This window comes from Camelus ferus, chromosome 16 (assembly GCF_009834535.1).
Source record: "Camelus ferus isolate YT-003-E chromosome 16, BCGSAC_Cfer_1.0, whole genome shotgun sequence".
In the NCBI taxonomy this organism is placed as follows: Eukaryota; Metazoa; Chordata; class Mammalia; order Artiodactyla; family Camelidae; genus Camelus; species Camelus ferus.
The window spans coordinates 413,916-432,230 of NC_045711.1; the positions used below are offsets into that span (position 1 = coordinate 413,916).

The 18,315-nt window shown below is 55.3% G+C and overlaps 1 protein-coding gene across 3 annotated transcripts in view; it reads right to left on the bottom strand.

The window, feature by feature from the left end:
* The window catches only part of SLC13A5 (solute carrier family 13 member 5), a 27,004-nt gene extending 9,012 nt beyond the window's left edge, over positions 1–17,992 (bottom strand). Inside the window, exons 1-9 of one of the 3 annotated variants that reach the window (XM_014552659.2) lie at positions 17,317–17,992; positions 12,487–12,615; positions 12,070–12,206; positions 9,485–9,672; positions 8,292–8,460; positions 6,665–6,787; positions 3,018–3,233; positions 2,133–2,233; positions 1,166–1,284 (exon numbers count right to left, since the gene is read on the bottom strand). In XM_014552659.2, the coding sequence (XP_014408145.2) occupies positions 1,166–1,284; positions 2,133–2,233; positions 3,018–3,233; positions 6,665–6,787; positions 8,292–8,460; positions 9,485–9,672; positions 12,070–12,206; positions 12,487–12,615; positions 17,317–17,763 (1,629 nt within the window). In that variant the 5' untranslated portion in view covers positions 17,764–17,992. The remainder of the gene's footprint in view (positions 1–1,165; positions 1,285–2,132; positions 2,234–3,017; positions 3,234–6,664; positions 6,788–8,291; positions 8,461–9,484; positions 9,673–12,069; positions 12,207–12,486; positions 12,616–17,316) is intronic. The other 2 variants (XM_006177043.3, XM_032497981.1) reach the window with 2 other exon arrangements.
* Between the last annotated feature and the right edge of the window lie 323 nt (positions 17,993–18,315).

Here is an 18,315-nt window from a genome sequence, read left to right on the forward strand (position 1 = left end):
TCTATAGAGCCTCGGCCCTGCCTAGGCCTCTGCTCCACCTAGGCCTCCGCTCCGACATCAGAGATTTTTCCCAAGTGCACATCTGACCAAGTTACTCTCTGGCCTCAACCCTTCAGCAGCTACCCACCACCTTCAGAATAAAGTCCACACTCCCTATCTTGACCCTCAGTGAAGTGGCTGCTGCGAGCCTCACCAGCCTTATCTCCTACTGTTCCTCATCTAGACACAACAGGCTTATTTCTTTACTCGTATCACTTCCTCCTGAAATGCTCTTCCAGGTATGTCCTCTTCTCTAGGTTGTGAACGCCTCAAGAACAGGGACCAATGAAATCAGTCTCCTCTGTAATTACTGTGCCTGACCTAACATAGACATAATAGGATTGTTTGATGAAGAATGAATGGAGAGATTAACAGATGGATGACTGGATGGAGAGGTGACATAATGGATGGATTTTTCATCAGAAAAATAGTTACGTACCCACTATGCACCAGGCCCCATCCTAGATGCCGAGGAAACGCCAATAGCAAGATAGACCGAGTCTATCACATTCTATTCCTGGATGCATGGACAGATGCATGGTTGGATGGAGGACAGCAGCGCCAAGGTGTTTATCCCTCCCTCTGGCTCATTTCTTCCCAATCAGGGAAGGGGGCAGGTAAGAAAATTGCATTTTGGGGTGTTTACCCCCCAGAACTGTTCCTCTCCTTCTATGTCACTACATATCTAGCTAGAGAAAAAATTTTAAACGGCAAGTATATCAACAAAGACTTCAGCAAGTAGAAGAACCAAAGGTAATGGTGAAACGTTCACAAAGGCTTGAAAGACTTGCCTGGAATATAGCAAAGCGGAGTTCGTTTTCCCCAAGTCCCCCAGGAGCTCTCACAGCATCCCCTGCCTCTCTCTGCTGATCAGGGGCACTCATTCACTCATTTCTGAAGTTACTCAAAGAGTACTTTCTCTATCCCAGGCACTATTCGTGGTGCAGGGTTTCTAGGTGACAAGGCGGAGGCCCTGTCCTCCAGAAATGTACGGTTCCGTGGAGGAGACAGAGACAGAAACGCACAGGCGCAGCCCCGGGTGCCTGGAGGGAGAGGTGCCGCCATTCCTCGGCTGCCCTCTTGGTGAACGGAGGGGGGCTGGGCAGCCCACAGCTGGAGGGGTTACCTCGCATCCTTTAGCCAGAGCAAAGCCGCCCCCCAGGAGCAGCACGATGCCCCAAGGTACTTTCTCCTGGGCCACCTTCCAATTCAGCAGTGGAGGCGGATAAAATGGAGTTTTCCTTTCTGAGAAGAGATGATAAAAACACATACATACATAACCCAGAGCAGCCTTAGAAAGCAAAAGAGATCTCATCAAGGGGAATAAAAAGCCAGCACAGTGAGTACCATCTCATATCTGTTAATTAGCTAAAATTTACAATAATTGCCGTGAAGATATGATATGGTCAGACTTTTATGTGCTCCTGGTAGCATTATAAACTGGTAGTCTTTTTGAAAAGCATTACTGATACATTTTAAAAGCCCTTAAGTATATATACTCTTTAACCCCGGCACCATCATTCCTAGAAATTTACCCTAAAGAAGAAACACCCTCAAAGAAAAAGCTATATACATGAAAATTTACAATAATGAAAAATTCAAAACAGCCAGAATGTGCCATGACAGGGAAATGGGTACAGCCCCCTGATACAATATAATGCCGTTATTAGAGAAAATAAATTTGAAAATTGTGGCAATAGCAGGAAATATTTATAGCAAGCAAAACATGAAAAGAACAAAACAGCAAAGAAACAGGATTGAAATTGTGTGTGTGTGTTGATTATAGCCATGATGTATTTACATATTAACAAAGACTGGGAGGAAGAGAGAAACCCTCAAAATGTGACACCTCTTTCTGTTCCCGTTGTAAAATAAATACGATTTCAAATGTTTAAAAAGCGAAAGAGGAGATTTTGCACTAAACAATACCCAGGGAAGGCTTGGAAAATACCCTGTGCCCAGACTTTGTAATTCAGCTAGTCTTTTTCAAGAGGGTGCGATTTTCTCCCTCTGGGGCCCAGGGCACCTCTTGAGGATCCTCTGCTGCCAGGGCCCCAACCCTGATGAATGGGAGGCCAGGACGGGAGCCTTACCTTCCTCAGTCTGGCTGCAGAAGTTGAATTTGGGCTTCTGCGAAGGCACAATGAATAGCAAGATGGCCACAAAGATGGCCACGGTGGCATCAGAGGTGTACCTGGGCGGGGAAGAGCACAGAGGATTCGCCCAGCTTGGCTGCAGTGACGGTCATCCAACAAGCCTGCTCTGTGTCTGAATGCTCCTACGTGAAGAAACTGGCTCAGGTGAGTAAGAAAACTGGATCCCCAAAGGCCAAGATCGGGAATGGGGAGGTGGACTGAACCCTGGCTGGAAACCAGGACACCCACATTCTTGGCCTGGCTCTGCCACCGGCTCTGGGTAACCCTGGGCCCGTGTTGCTTCACGGGTGAACTTCATGACCTCTTCTCAACCAGATTCTCTGGGATTCTAGCTGCACCAGGATGACCACAGGGACTTTGGGGCTACCCCCAGCAGAACTTCAGAACGGAATAATTACAGTAATAGGCAGCTGTGTCCCTGTCCACATCTGCCCTGTCTGGGATATGCATGTTTCTCAACCTTGCCTCCATTCTGACCGCACAGCATCTTAGCTAGGAGGGAAACTCCATACCCCTGCCCCCTTTTGCCAAATCTCTATCTGAAAAAGCTTCTGGACCCCAGGATATGCCTTCAAAGGAAATGGCCCGGATCTGAAAAAAGACCAGAAAGGAAAGATAGCAGAACAGGGATTTGGAAGCCAGAGTGCTGGGAGCCGCCGTCCCACCCAGCAAGCCTCTCTCTATCACAGCCTGGCTACCCTGCCAGCCTGTTGGGGAGGAGGGGCCGCATGAACACATCTGTGGGAGTGTCAGTTCGTGAGACAAAAACGAGTCCAGAAAGCAACAGCACTGGACAGCGGAAAAGGAGGAGGGACCACTTACGTTGTCTGGCCCTCCACCCAGGCGATCGACAGCCAGCCGGGCATAAAGCCGGGGTCCCGGGAGAACCACAGGCCAACCAGCAGGAAGAAGCAGAGCAGGACGTTGACCTCAGCGAAGGACAGGGGCCCCAGCTTCCTGTACTCCTCCCAGAGCACCTCGTGGGCAGCCTTCTCCTCATTCTTCCTCTCCAGCCCGCAGCCCCAGGACTCCTTAATACTAGGAGAGGCAAAGGCAAGAGGACAGCAGGGCATGTTGGTTGGCTCAGGGCTGGTTGAATAGAAGCCTGAACACTGGGCAACAGAACAAAGGGCTCCCTGTCACCCCGGGGGCCTTGAGCAAGTCCCTCCCCACTCCCCGTTTCTATCGTTTGCCTACCCAACCTCACAGGACGTAGTGAGGGTAAGTCTCTGTTTTGTGTGCCCAGCATATGCCCCAGGGTGTCCCCAGACTGCAGAGTGCCCCCAGAGGAGGCCTGAGATGGCACAGGTGGGGTGGCCAGTCCAGACTAGGTCTCAGGGACAGTGGAGGCAGGAAAAGAGAGGATGGCCAGGAGGCTGAGCAAAATGGGGAGCAGGGGAGAAGAGCATAGGAGGCAGAAACAAGCAGAACTGAGGCTGCTGCCGGCAAGGGGGTCCTGGCAGGTGCCCAGTCGCCGAGAGACTGGATGCCCCTGTCACCTGGGAGAGGCTGTGAGAAGTCCTGGAACTGGCTCGAGTTGGAGCCAAGGCTCCCTCACATGCTCCCTGTCTTCTCCCACGTTAGCCTGGAGATGCCTTTGATAGTGCCAGGATGCCAGCCCCTGTCATCAGGTGGCTCAAGAGGACACAAGTTATAAGGACAGGTCCCAGCAGACTGGGCCAGGCAGGAGCAGGGTGGGTGCTTGCATTCCAAGGAGGCGAGGTGTAGGATTAGGGGTCCAGGAGACTCTGGGGCTAGCAGTAGGTGTGGCAATGACGGGAGGGAAGCCAGCCCGGGTCCTGCTCTTGCATGGGCTCCCTAGGGACCAGGGCCCATTGACTAACACACCTGCCCAGGGTGCCCTGCAGGACCTCCCCAGGGACTGCTGGCAGGAGGGAGGAGGGGTTCTTGGAGGAGTTATAGAGGGGACCTCAGCCCTGGGGAGGGGCTAGCCTGGGGCCACTGGCACACAGGATGCAGACACCCACCAGGCCCTGGGACTTGGCAAGACATGGTCTGGGCCTGAGGACATCCCTGCTGTTCCGGACATTCAAGCTGAGTGTAAAAAGCTACCCAAACAAGATTACCTGTGGACCACCCCACCCCACCCACCCCTTCTGGTTGGCAACAGCCCCTGAGCTAGAGTGGCATGCCAGGAAGGGATGTGGGATGGTGGCATCCCTGAGCCCAACCACAGGCTGACTCCAGAAGTCTCCAGGCTCCCTGCCTGTTAAGAAGAGCTGATGGCGGCCGCACCAGGCTATGGGAACCACAGCTCAGGTTCTTGGCTGTGAGATCCCGGGAGCCTGGTGTCTACCACTGGAGGCTGGTGGTGAACTTGTGGTCTTGGGGCCAGGCCAGCTCCCCTCTGCTTGCTCCGCCAGGGGACTTGGTAGGCCTCAGGCTTCAGGGCAGTGCCTCTCCCCCAGGCTGAGGCAGGTGGAGCCCCTGACAAGCAAGGCTGTACCTAGGCCTTGAGGCAGTCAAAGGCAGCAACTCTCAGCCTCTCCAAGAAGGGATTGTTATAGACTGAACTGTATTCCTCCCATACTCATATGTTGAAGCCCTAACCCCGAATGTGTATTGAGATGGGACCCTTAGATGAGGTCTTGAGGCTGGGACTCCCTGATGGGATTGCTACCCTTCTAAGAGGAGGAAGGCACCAGAGCCCCCCCCCACCACTACCCACTCCTTGTGAGGACACAGTGAGAAGGCAGCCTTCTGCAAGCCAGGAGGAGAGCGCTCACTAGGAACCGATCTGCTGGCACCTTGATCTTGGACTTCTAGCCTGTAGAACCGTGAGAAATCAACGTCTGTGCTTTAAGCCCCCAGCCCGCGGTGCTGTGATGGCAGCTGAGCTGACTGAGACAGGGATGCAGGGTCGCAGGCACAGGCTCAAGGGCCAGGCCGCCGGGGTTCAAGCCTCAGCCCCACGACTTCCACACTGTACAGTCCCGCGTCCGCCAACTAACCTCTCCCTGCCTTGGCTGCCTGATCCGCACACTGGGGCTAATAAGAGCGCCCACCTCACAGGTGACGTGAAGATTAATTAATATAGGCAGAGTGCTCACGATCTGTGTCTGGCACTTGGTAAGTTCTCAGTAACTGTTCACCATTATTATTACTGTTGCTCCATGAGGAGACGCCGGTGCCTGTCCGTAGCCTGCAGCAGGTCTGAGGAGGGTCTCCCAAAGCCAGCTGGATGGTTGAGGGCAAGTGAACAGCACTTTGGTCCTGAGGCAGGTGCGAGAAGCCGGGCCAAGAGCTACGATCAAAACCAACCCTTGCAGCCAAAGTGCCCAGGGGAGCAGCTTCGCTTTCACGTGGGGGCTGGGACACGAGCAGGGCGGGCCATGCGACGGATGCCCACGACTACTGTTACGTCATCACTGTGACCGCTTTGATGATGGTTGGAGATTTTTTAGCGGCAGTTTTCAGAACAGTTCCTCCTTCAGAAGAAAACTTACCAAAATGCCCCTTTTCCCCATTAACTCGCAGGTTTCTGTGGGCACCTTTGCCTCTCAGCCTGAGATCTCCTCTCTGGCCACGCAGGCCACTGGGCTCAAGCTCCCTGTGAATTAAGGCACAGAGCACCTGGCTCACAGATAAGCACTTCCTCTTCCAGTGTGGGAGGGCCACCTTCGTGCCGTAGAGAAATGTGTGCCTTTTAAAAACGGACAAGAAATTTTTGAGGTATTTGTCAGGTGCACGTCATGGTTTCTCTCCAAAGTCTGGCTGCTGTCAAGATTGTCTCTGGGTGAACTTGCCTGTGTGCTGGGAACAGGAAGGTAAACTTTGCAGAAGCTGTGCACTGCTGGGAACACTGTAAGCCTTCGGTGTATCAGAGTTTGGATTGATCTGGATGTTATCGGGTGGTCTTCTGGCCTGACCTGGCCTGATGGACACTTGCAGCCAAGTAGAAGTCTGTCCAGCACTGTTAACTGGCTCCAAGATTGAGCTTTGATTCGCGTCAGTGACACACCTGCTCTCTTTCCCTGTGCTGGGAGGTGGCCTGGGTGGCGGGCTCAAAGAGGACTTAGGGCAGGCCACAGAGGAGCTCAGGTTGGGGGAGGGGCAGCACCGAAACGTGGTGCCAGTGGACCGGGCATGATGTGCCTGGGGAAGCCCAGAGCAGTGAGCAGGCAATCTGCTGGAATCAGAGTAGGGGTATGTGGAAGGTGGGACAGAGGTCACTGAGGAAGCAGCATTTGAACTGGCCTTGAGGACTGAGGAGGTTGGAAAGTAGGAAGACAAGAAGGAGTGGCATTCCAGGAAGAGGGAACAGCATGTGCAAAGGCACGGTGAGCAGCAGAGGTGGCGGGAACTGGAGGGCAGACTAGCAGGAGATGGGGCTGGAGAAATAGTTAGAGCCAGACAGGAAGAACTCTGTAAACTCACCCACTGAGCCTGAGGGGTTTTCTGCAGGGATGGGGCACAGTTAGACTGTTCCATAAGCAGCTCAGACTTACTTGAATCTCATATAAAGAAACCGGAGCCACAACCAGGCGAGCAGCAGCATGATCAGCATGTTAGGGAAGGCAAATCCAAACCAAGAAGCGAAGTTCACGACGTCTTTGTTGTCAGGAAACAATCTGAAAGGAGAAATGTTGGTCCACATCTCTACCAAATGCTAAGCTGTGGAGGGCAGGTGGGCCGGACCCTGCGGGTAGAGGCTGAGCAGCAGCCGGGCCCTGAGAGGCGGTCTGGAGTGGGGCAGGGGGTTCATCCTCCTGCCAGTCCATCACCCAGCATTACCCCAATCAAGCAGGGGCCCTAGAACATGGCCACGCACAAAACAAGCTCTAGGAGTGACCAACTGACCCTCCTGTGGGCTCAGACCCTGCTGAGAAGCTCATTAAAGGCATGGCTCTTCGGTCCAGAGAAATACACCTTTCTACACACATAATTTGGCCAGCAGGTCTAGGGGTCCATGGATGCCTCAGAATCGCACCCTGTGGGCTTCTGCAAGGGAGGGGCCCCCTTAGGAAATCCAGTCTCAAAAGCTTCCCAGGGTGGGACGAGAAGACGTTTCCTGGGGGCTGGAGGAGGGTCACTTCCCCTCCCACCCCAGGCACTACCCCCTTTAGCCCAAGGGTGTTGAAGTAGCCACAGAGCTCTCCCCACTCAGCCCAGGTGGGCTGCTTTGCCCAGAAGAACTTCAGGGAGAACCGTAAGGCTGTCATTACAGAAAACACTCACAGGAACGAAACAGTCTGCTTGTTGGATTTCAAGTGTCTACCCGGCCAGGAGGCAGACACCTCCTTCCCACTTCCAGCTGCCCTCCCCACCCCAGTCCAGGGTGCTTGTCTGCACAGGACAGGCACTATCACACTGCTTCTTCCATCTGTGCCCACTGCAGCTTGTACTCACCTTCATTAACGCATGTACACGACCCGCCAGATCTCTCCCAAGTGTCTGCTACCCTCAGCCACCCGTGAGTATCCCACGGGCAGGACCCAGGTTTCTCTCACTTTTGTGATCACAGCCCCACCTGGCACGAGACCAGGTACAGAACTGGGTCCTCAAGGCCTGGGTCCCTTTGTGGCCAAGGCTGGGAAGTTCCAAACCACCTCTGTCCACCTGGAGCCTCACAAGGGCACTTGTCACCTTAAGGGCAATTAGAGGGGCTGCAGTGAATAAGCCGATGAGGCACTGACCCTCTAACCCTTCCCGATATCATAGGACCATCGCCATTAACAACCCCAGTCACGACCCAGCTTTGAGAGGAGCATCTTTAGGGCCATCTGTTTTCTATAAGTTTTAACCAAGGCACCCACTTCTCGGACTGTGTTGTCATTTCCCATGACTAGCTCCAAGTTCAGTCTACACTCTGTCTGAGCAAGAATCCTGAGCCCAGGGAAGAAAGCTGGGACTTGCCCCAGAACAGAAGGCAAATGGATCTGTGGGCATCAGCTCCCACCCTCTGTGGGGCTCTCAGCATGTGCAGGGGCCGGGACCCAGAGGCTGATGGGGGCCCACGCTCCCACCCCTGCCAGGCCCCAGCTCCAGGGCACAGCTGAGGAAGAGAAAGAGGTGGTGGGTCCCTCCAGCCCCAGCCTCCCCCTGTTATTGTTCCCAAAAGGGGCAGCAACTCACTCTTGCATCTGGCCCAGAAGCACCACATTGGGTCCTGTCCCGGTCAGGGTGGCAGTGCCTCCAATGCTGGCCGCATAGCACACACACAGGGTCATGGCCTTGCAGATGTTCTTCCTGTCGTGGGCTCCCTCCTGCCTCACAGCGGGGCCTTCAAAATGTGCCTGGTTCCCTGTGGTATAGGCACACTGCTGTGAGCTGAGCAGTCCTGGGGACCACCCGTCCAGCTCCAGTCCCCGCCCCTGCTGCTGTCCTAAGGATCCAGGCAAGCCAGCTCAGCTGGCAACCTCCCCAGGTTTTCGTTCCCCAACCTCCAGCCCAGAACTGTAGTCTGGCCCCATCTGCCTCCCACAGTCACTTCCCACGGCAGCCCCCAGGCTCCTCAGTGCTCCATGCAAATTCAGCAACTTCAGACATAACTCTTTTCTTTCCTGCCTCCTCGCTCTTACTCAAGCTGTTCCCTTCATCTGGGGGAAGAGGGGTGTCTAAATCCGTCTCACATGTTCTCTCCTAGCAAGGCCTCTCCCTTTTCTGAGCAACCTCGGTGTCTGGCTTATGGCATCCTGTGGCCTCCCCCAAGTCAGATGAACTGTCTGAGGGGCCTCCTGATCCTGTCCCACCAGGCTCCACAAGTCCACAGTATACATGTGTCTGCTGCATCTCTGTGGCCCCAGGACAATCTAGCAAGGTCTGGCAATCAGGCCATCAGCACAGGCCCTGAGCACCCCCTCCCTGGGTCCTGGGGATAGGGCAGTGAGCAAGGCAGAGGGAGAAACAGGCACCCTTTGTCTTCCCTGGGCTTGGTGCCTAGTGGGGAAGCAAAAGTGGGACAACCAAGCCCAGGTACCTGTGGGCACAGTGTGGAGGGGTCTGGCCTGTTCGCAGAAGGCCTCCCTGAGGGTGAGCAGAGGGGTGAGGGACATCCAGTAGAGACCCAAAAGATCCCTAAATAAATAATCAAATCAACACGCACTGATTTCTGTGATGGCAAAAAGGAGGGTGGGAACTTGCTATAAGCTCTGGGAAAGGATCTAACTTTTATGCAATAATCACATCCTTAAAACATAGGAAAACAGCATTCTCTATATGCCTGTTTGAAGAAGGGCTCCAGGAAGCAGGGAAGTGGCCAAGGCTTTTGGCAACAGAGGGGGAGGCTGGCATGGTGGACCCCCGCAGGGCCCTGGCCGAGCGCTCACCTGGCAGCTCGCCGGCCTTGCCCTTGTCAGCCAGCTCCAGGGCCCCGAGGCTGGCTTCGGTGGCTGCACTCGTGGCCTCCATCTGCCGCAGCACGGCCTCCACAATGGGCACCATCATGGCTGTGGTGGCCGTGTTGCTGATCCACATGGAGAGAAAGGCCGTGACGCCCATGAAGCCCAGCATCAGCCTGCAGAGGAGAGGCAGGGAGGAAAGCCGGAGAATCCCCTACCCCCAGTGCCCCCAGCGCCTAGGGAGCAAGGGGGGCCAGGTCCCCCCGCAGGGATGCCAGGGGCCAGGGCAAGTGCCAAGGCCAGTTCAAGACTGGGGAGTCTAGGAGGGGGTTACCATTAGTGCCTCCCTCCCTCCCTCTCAGTCGTGGTTATAAGGAGCTCGCCGTCTAGCAAGGGAACGGTGCCGACCCACTGCAGAGAGTTTGCCCTAGTATGACCTAGGAGTGCAGGTAGGCCCAGCTTCCCACTTCTATCTAGAAGATTCCCACCCACCCGGACCCTGCTTCTTCTCTCAGGAGTTTGGAAGGGCTGCGTGGAGCCGGCCTTCAGGGGTAGGGTGAGCCCAGACAGGGCCTGGGGAACTGGGGCCTCCCTCATGGCTAACTCCCCCCAACACACACACCTCTTCATTCGCACACTTTGCTGCCCTCCACTCTGCAGTGGACCAGGTCACCAAAGAGTATTGAGAAAACACGTTCCCTACCCTTAGAACACCGCACCTTCCACCCCTGTCCCACTTGTGTCTCCCGCCTAGAAAACTCCTCATGTTCCCTCAAAGCCTGTCAGGCCGCCTCCTTCCCAGGGCACCGCGGGTGGGGCTGACCACACCCTCCTCGACCTTCTCTCCGACATTCCTTGCTGGGTGGATTCGGAGGAACTGCTTCCACGTCTGCTCTCTCCTTAGACCCTGGGCGGGAAAGCTCTGGGGCTTCTCCATCAGTCCCACACCCCCGGCATGAGGCCAGGAGCAGAAGGAGCTCGGGGAGGGTGGGCCGAGTGGAACTCAACCTCTCCCGGTCCCAATGCCCCTCTGCATTCAGGCTCCTCCCCAAGGCCACTGATTTGCCTGAAGGAAGGTCTAGGGGCTGCCCTGCACCGACTTTTAGCTGGTATCCTTGCGGGTAGACCTCACGGACCTGTAAGTACAAAGGCTGGGATCCAGGCTAGGAGGAGGGTCAGAATTTGCATGAATGAGGTTTCGACGTGATGCTCTGAGGCACCAAGGGGGCTTCAACATACAGGGCACCCCCAGGACAGGCAGTGCCCTGGGCAGCAGGAAGCCAGGCTCAGAGGAGGAGCCAGGTGACAGGAAGGAGCAGAGAAGCATGTGTGAACGTCCTGGATTTGGGTGCAAAAGGTCCAGCACACTCCAGAATGAGGCCCACCACTGACAGAGGAAAGCCGGCCCCTCAGAGGATCCTAAGAACAGGAATTCTGAGGCCCCTAAGGTCTCACATTTCTAGGAAACACACTGGCTTTTGATTTGACCCTGTAAACCAGTCACTGTGGGGTGGGGGCCGTGTTCAATGCCATGAAGGGTAACCAGTCAGAGAGTCACACGGCCCTCCATTCAAGGGAGCTATGGAGCCAGGGGCCTTGGAGGGATGGCCAGGGTCTGTGTGTGCTTGGGGCCCAGCAGAGTCCTTGACGGGAGGACACATCAGGAGGGATCTGCTGTGAACTACCCAACCTTCCTTTCCAGGGCTGGGCTGGGAACACGCCTTGTTGAGGGAGCATTGTTGCCTCAAAAGAAGGGTGCACCCTGAGTTCCCAATTAGAGGGGGCAAGGCCTCATCAGACAGGCCAGGTCCAATCCCCATGTGATTGTCAGCAAGCCATTTAGCCCCTCTCTGCCTCAAGTTCCTCGTGTATAGAACAGAACATGGGTGGTGGGAATACCCAACTCTCGGAGGCGTGGTGAGAGTCAGATGAGGTGGTAAATGAGCCCCCAGTATCAGGCCTGGGCACTGCAGGCGCTGTGTATACCCAGGTGATTCTGCTTGTATCAACTCCATGGCTTGGTTGGAAGGGCCTGGGATTGGCAGGGGAGATCTTGGACAGGGTTGAGACCACAGAGTGATATTGGGGAAGGTGAGGTAAGCAGCTTCTTTGCAAAGGGAATAGATGTGCCAGCTATGGAGGGATGACCTTTCTGCTTCCCCCTGAGCTGGGTAGTTGAGCACCTCTTTTCTGCCTTCCCCACAAAACCCCTAGGGGTATCAGGCATGGCTTGATGCAGCCTCCCACCCACCTTGTTCTCTGTGGAACCCTGCAGCCCCTCCCATAGGAAGTCTTCTGAACATGCAGAGACCCTCACAAGCCAGTCTCCTCTGGATTCAGAAAACCCTTACCCACTGCTGTTTACTACGCCCCCCCACCCCAGGCATACGCATGCATCTGATCTCCCCAGCTAAGATTGTCACATGCCCCACCCAAGGTTCTGCCTGGCTGCCAAGCCCAGGTAAGGCCATGGCCAGCCCTTGCCTGTGGGTGATCTGGTCTGTGCCACACCCCCTCCCCAGCCCTGGGGCCTACTGCAGAGCCCTGCAGTGAGAGAGAGAAGGAGTAATTACTGTGCAGGCTTGGCCCCCACCCAGAGGAGCGTGCGCAGGGCAATCCTCTTGTGCAGGTTCCAGTGCTCCACGGCCACAGCCACGATGAGGCCGCCCAGGAACAGCATGTTGGTGTCCTTCATGTACTGGACACACACCTGGAGGATGGCATGGAGGCCCTGTCAGGCCTGCCCCCGGACACACACTGCCTGGCTCGGGGCCACCTAAGTCCCCAGAGACAGGCAAGCAGACCAGATGCTGACTTCAGGGCAGCCTGGAGTGGGAATGGAGGGCCAAGGGTATGTCTCTATGCCAGAGAGAACCCACAAATGTGGTATTATCTGGTCCCCTGGAGCCTAGGCAGCTCAGAGAGGGGCTCGGAGAATGAGCCACTGGGAGAGACGCGGGAAGCCGCCTGGATGCGCTGGGTCTGCTCACCTGCTTGGAGTCCAGAATCTTGAAGAGTGGGAAAAGCAAGGCAGGCATGAGGGAGGTGACAGCCAGAGGGATGACTTCTGTGCACCAGTAAACGGCCATGAGGATGATGATGTAGGCACACCTGACAAACTGAAGAGACAGCCCTGAGGCCCAGCATGCTGCTGCTGCTGCCCCGGCCTCCCTGCCCCCGTCAGCACAGCCCTCCAGGTTCAGGACAGTGAGGAGGGCACAGCACCCCTCAGCAAGAGACTCCCCCTTGCCCCCAGCTGTGTGGCCCCGGGCAAGTCTCTCACCTCCCCAAGCCCTGCATCCACACCCCTCCACAGGGAAGGTAAGAAAAGGAGGACAGGGAAGAGGGGGGAAAAGGAGGAGGAAGAGGAAGGGGTAGAAGAGGAGGAGGAGGGAAAAAAGAAGAAAATACTATTTTTGATGAGCTGCTCTAAGAATTAAACAAAATCATTTTGCAAAGTAAATGCAATTCTTAGGAAAGGCACATCCTCGTACTCCTGTTTCCTAATTTCTTTCTCAAAAGACAGCTCCAACTTTCCTAGCTCCCAGAAATGTTTGTTATATACCAGCTCATTCAGAACCTGGCCAGCACTGAGTATCTCCAGAGGTTTTTATTACAACTGAGAAGATGGTACTTGGTGCTCATTGGCCGCTCTCTAGTTACAGAGCTCGCAAGCGTTACTGTTTGTACTTAATCCTGTGTGAACTGTCTGTTCACACCCTTTAGTTACTTAGCCGCTGGGATTGTGGCTTTGGAGTGCGACAGACCTGGGTTCGGGTGCAAGCGTTTGCAGCCCTGGCTCCTTACTCGCTATAGGACTTTGGCCCTCAGTTTCATCACCTATTAAAATGTGGATAATAATACTCACCTCCCTGGGCTGTTTTTCCCTTTATCAGCATTTTTACTATAATCATTATTAACCACCCAGACTCTGCCCGCTCCCTCATTCCCGCCCCTCCAATTAAATCAGCACCAAACCTGTAGCTTCTACCCATTTCTTCCCCGGCCTCTTCCCCTCCCACCTTCACCCCACGGCACTGCCCCTGCTCAGGCCACGTCCCCTCCTGCCTGCATCACTGCGGCTCTCTTCTAATTCCCTCTTTCAACTTGCATCACTCCACACTGCTGTTTCCTCTTTCTCTCTTTACAAAGCGGATCATATCACTCCCTTATCTAAAAGCCTTCCTTTGCCTTCAGGAAGGCAAGTGCCTTAGCGTGTCTTGGAAGACCTGCAACGGAGCAGGCCCTGCAGGCCCCTCCAGCCGCATCTCCTTGCCCACTCACACCCCAGGCTCCCACTACTCCAGGGACGGTGAGCAAATGCCGATCAGAGGAACAGACCAGCACGGCAAGGGCGGTGACAGCACTGCTGGGAAGAGCGTACCTGTGCACCGCCACTGTTTATCGTCACCCAAGGTCACACGTGTGATATGCACGAAACATTGCACAATGACTGGGCCTCTTTGTCTGGACTGTGTTATCAGGGATTATAAAAATAAATCTTCGGCAGCCCATGAGCACCCCAGGACACCTCCCTACTGTCTAAGGCCGGGTTTCTCAGCTTCCGCGCGGTTGACATTTTGGGTTGGACAGTTGTCTGTTGTGGGGAAGGGAGGCCTTTTCCGTGCATTGTAGGATGATTAGCCCCCACCCCATTAGATGCCAGTGGCATTCTCTCCATTTGTGACAACAAAAAATGTCTCCAAACTTTGCCAGATGTTCCTTGATTGGGAAGGAGGGGGGAATCAATGGTGGTTGAAGCCACTGGGCTCAAAGCTGGACAGCAATGTGGTTAGAAGACTAGGCTTTGACATCAGGCAGATCTGATCAGTGTCCACTGTCTGCCATTTTCGGGCCTTCAGCAGTCACTAACTTTTCTGGGCCTTGGCGTCAAGGGGGAGGGAGGTAGGGATGATCTGCTCCAGGGGTGGGCAATAAGAGGGTGCACTAAAGAGAATTTAAAACAGCAATGCTGTCTAAATATCAGTCCCATTATCATCATGTGATAGCAATTCTCAATAATGACTTTGATCAAATACTCCTCCTGCGGCCAACCCTGGCCCCTCTCTGTGCTTGTTTCATGTCCTCACCTGTAAACTGAGGATTTATAAGTACTCATTCTTAACGTATGGCACACAGAACGTGATTTTTAAATTATCTAAACTTAGAAGCAGCAGGTGGCACATGTAACCAATTTTCCCAGCACAATTCCTGGAGGTGCCAAATGTAACCAATAGAAAAGACACAAGGCTGATTGCCCCCTCACCTCCATGCCACTATCTGGAGGCCCGGGAAACGCCCCATCTCTGAATAATACCAGTCAGCCCACTTGACTAGAATGCTCCCAGAGCATTGTGGAGCAAGCAGAATAGGACGGGTGATCTTAGAGGAGTCTGAGGAGGGGGTGGCAACCATGCAGAATGAGATGGATTGCTACCTGCAGAGAGGAGCCTGCTTCCCGAGGGCTCATTCAGAGCCTTCCCCGCAGCTGAGAATGTGGCCGGAAGTGCACTTAAAGCTGAGCTAACAGTGGACAATGGGATTTAAAAGTCAGCACCCAGCACAGTGCCGAGCACGTAGCGGGGCTCAAATATGTTAAATGTACAACCAAAGAAAACCATGGCTCTTGATTTATCTAATTATTAACAAGTAAGGGTGGCCCTGACACATTGCTTAATGAAAAAAATGTAGCTAAGAGAACATACTGTGTATTTTAGGGGATTTGAGAGTATTTTCATTTTTACTTAATACTTTAGAGACTATAAAAATAAGAATTTTTAAAATAATTAAAATAACACAGTGAATGTATTATTTTATTAAAAAGCTTTTTTTTTTTTAAAGAAAGGACCCTGAGTAGGGGCAGAAAAGTGGAGTAGAGGTGAAGACAGGGAGGAAGCAAGGAGCAGGAGAGGAATGAAAGAAGAAAGCGTGCAGGATGGGGCTGGGGCACCAGCAGAGGGTGCGTGCCCTGGGAGTCACCACCCCACCTGGACAGTGCCACCCAGGCTGCCAAGTTCTCACTGGCTTCCCCGCTGCTCTGCCCCATGCCCTAGGTTTCCTTGCACATCTTTGTGGCTGTGGGGGTGGGGACAGGGAACTCTTCGGAGGTAACCAAAACAGAAGCACAAAGGAAGAAAACGAGAAGACGGAGTTCCAGGCTCCCAGTCACCTACCCCACTGGGAGAGAAAGCACATGAAGGCAGCCTTTGGAACAACTTTCACTGATGTTGCCTCTCCCCTTGCCTGATCCTCACTCCCAGGGCATGTTAATGACATGCACACACACCCCGAGTTGGGAGACCCAGCTCAGGGCCACTGGAGTCAGGAGAGGGGAGGAGGGTAGTGGGGTCTCTGTCACATTCTCCTGGAGCAGGAAGGTCAGCAGAGCTACTATAATTAGTCCAGGGAACATCACTCCCCACCAGCAAAACTAAAAGCTCAGCTCTCCTGCCTGGCTGTCTCCCACAGACGGTAACAGTCCCAGATCTCTTTCTAAGGAGGAAATATGGCTGCTCCCAGTTGGTGCGGCAACTAAAGAGCCACTGGAGTTGGATCTGCCTTCCTTGGCCCATCCAGGGTCTGCTCAGCCCACCCAAGGGCTCCTCCCAGCCTTCCCCTCCCCCATCCTGAGAACCAGCATAATCTCTTTTGGCACCTAAAGTCATAAAATGTCAGAACCAAACCACCTTGCTCCATTGTACAGACAAGAAAGCTAAGGCCCAGAGAACACAGGGATGAGTGAACGGTGAAAGTCTCATTCTCTTGGAGATTGGCTTCCTGATATCCCGGTACAACCCCACTTTTCCAGGACTACCCTCAGAGCATCGCCTAAAGAGCTCCTCTGTTTCCCAAACCTGCCTGGGCTCGGGGGAGTGGAGGTTTCCTGTCTGGGCTGAGAGTGAAAGGCTGAGAGAGGGAACGAGGAAGGATCAGCCAGCAGCCACAAAAGGCTTCAAAGGGCTTGGGCCTCTGCCAAACAGGCCTCGCACAGCCCAGCAGGGCCTGGGCCAGGGCTCCCGGCACCACCCCCACCCCGTGGCCAAGGCCATTCATTCTCTGCCTCCCTCCCAGGAGCACTAGGAGGCCAGGGCTTGGGACACGGCTTCCCCGCAACCCTGGGTCGTGCCACCCAAGGCGTGAGCTCTGGGAACGTGTCCTGCCTCCTGCCACAGCCACAGCAGGCAGCGAACAAAAGCAGGCCAACCCGACCTGCCTTTCAGTTGAGAGCAGGATTCTGATTCAGCTTGGCTTCCCAAGTTTCAGAGCTGGAAAGAAATGTGGATCACAGATAAGGAAACTGAGGCTCAAAGAAGGGCCACTGTCTGGCACAGCCAGTACTCAGGATCCACTTAGGTAGTGATCTTTTCCTGTAGGTCCCCAACTGACCTCGGAAGCCACATACCCAGCTGGGAAGTCCCCATTCCCTAAGGGAAGAGACATGAGAGAGAAAGGAAAGACAAGCACCCAGGCTCCCCGTCACTAGAGGCGGCATCTGGGGGGCATGAGGACCAGGTTGTGTGCTCTGGGGAGATTCCGAGCCTATGAGTGGGTTGTGTGGCCAAGACCTATGCTAATTTCTAGGTTTCTGTGCTTGCCAGAACCATTCTTGTGCCCTGGGGTCTGTGAACCCCAGCGTCCATGCCCCTCCGAATTTTTTGCAGGGCACCTCCCTTCGCATCCGGTGCTCCTAAGGGTGCGTGCCCCAGGGGAGCTATGCCCGCCAGGGAATCCGTGCGCTCCACCTAATGCTCCCAGGTTCAGTGCCCTAGCTGGGCACCAGGTGCCCAGAATCCACGGGGCTGCCTAGAGACGCAACTGACCTTGGTGGGCATCAGGATGATGAGTGGCAGCAGCAGTATCGGGGTGACGAACAAGATCACGAAGGACTTGAACTTGGAGACATAGCTCAGTGCAGAGGCCATCACGCAAGAGGGAGACTGGCAGGAGAAGCTAGAGGGGGGCAGCCAGTTGCTTCGCTGGCTTAAAAAGGGGCCGCAGTCCAGGGCGTCGGAGGGGGCGGTAGCAACTCCGCCCCCCACGTGGGGCCTCCCCGCGGCCCCGGGGCGGGGCCATCCCGCGGGGTCGGTGGGACAAGCCTGCCCCCAACTCTGCCTCCAGCCGGCGGCGGATGACGCCTGCGGACTCCAGCGCTTCGGGCGGGCCCTCCAGGAACAGCCTGAGTCCTGGCACCTCCTGGCTCTCCAAGCCTTTCCTGCGGCGTCCTCGTCATCAAGCGCTCCCGAGGACGGCCAGGCGGGAGCAATCATTCATTCAGTCGGCCTGCTTGGACGTGCTGCCCCTCTTCTGTATCCGCACCTGCCCTTCCCGGGTCCTGCCGGGGTCCCAAGTGAAAGTCCCCACCGGCTTCTGGGTCTTTCAGATCCATCTCCCCAACCTCTCCCTCCTTTTCAACTGGTTACTCCCGCTCCTCCCACCCCCATCCTGGAGGGGTCTCCCGCAGAGGCGATGACCCGCTGGGCACCCAGCGCCATCTGCTCCGCAGGCTTCCCCTGCCCCCGTCACCCTCTGCTTCCTCGCTGCGTCCGCGATGCTCTGGGCTCAGGACGCTTCCCCCCCGCGCGCGCCCTCTCCCACCCGGCGCATCTCGGGCGCTCTCCTCGCGGAGGAGGCGAGACGGCCGTCCTCCGCAGGCCGGGCGGCTTTCGCCCTCCAGCGGACACCCGCGCAGCCCTCAGACGTCCCGCTGGCACTGCGTGCGCCTCCCGGGGCGGGGGCGGACTGAGCCCCGGTCGCCGGTGCTGCCCGCCTGACCGAGGCAGCTACTGCCATTCTACAGGGCAAAGGCGGGTCCAGAGAGG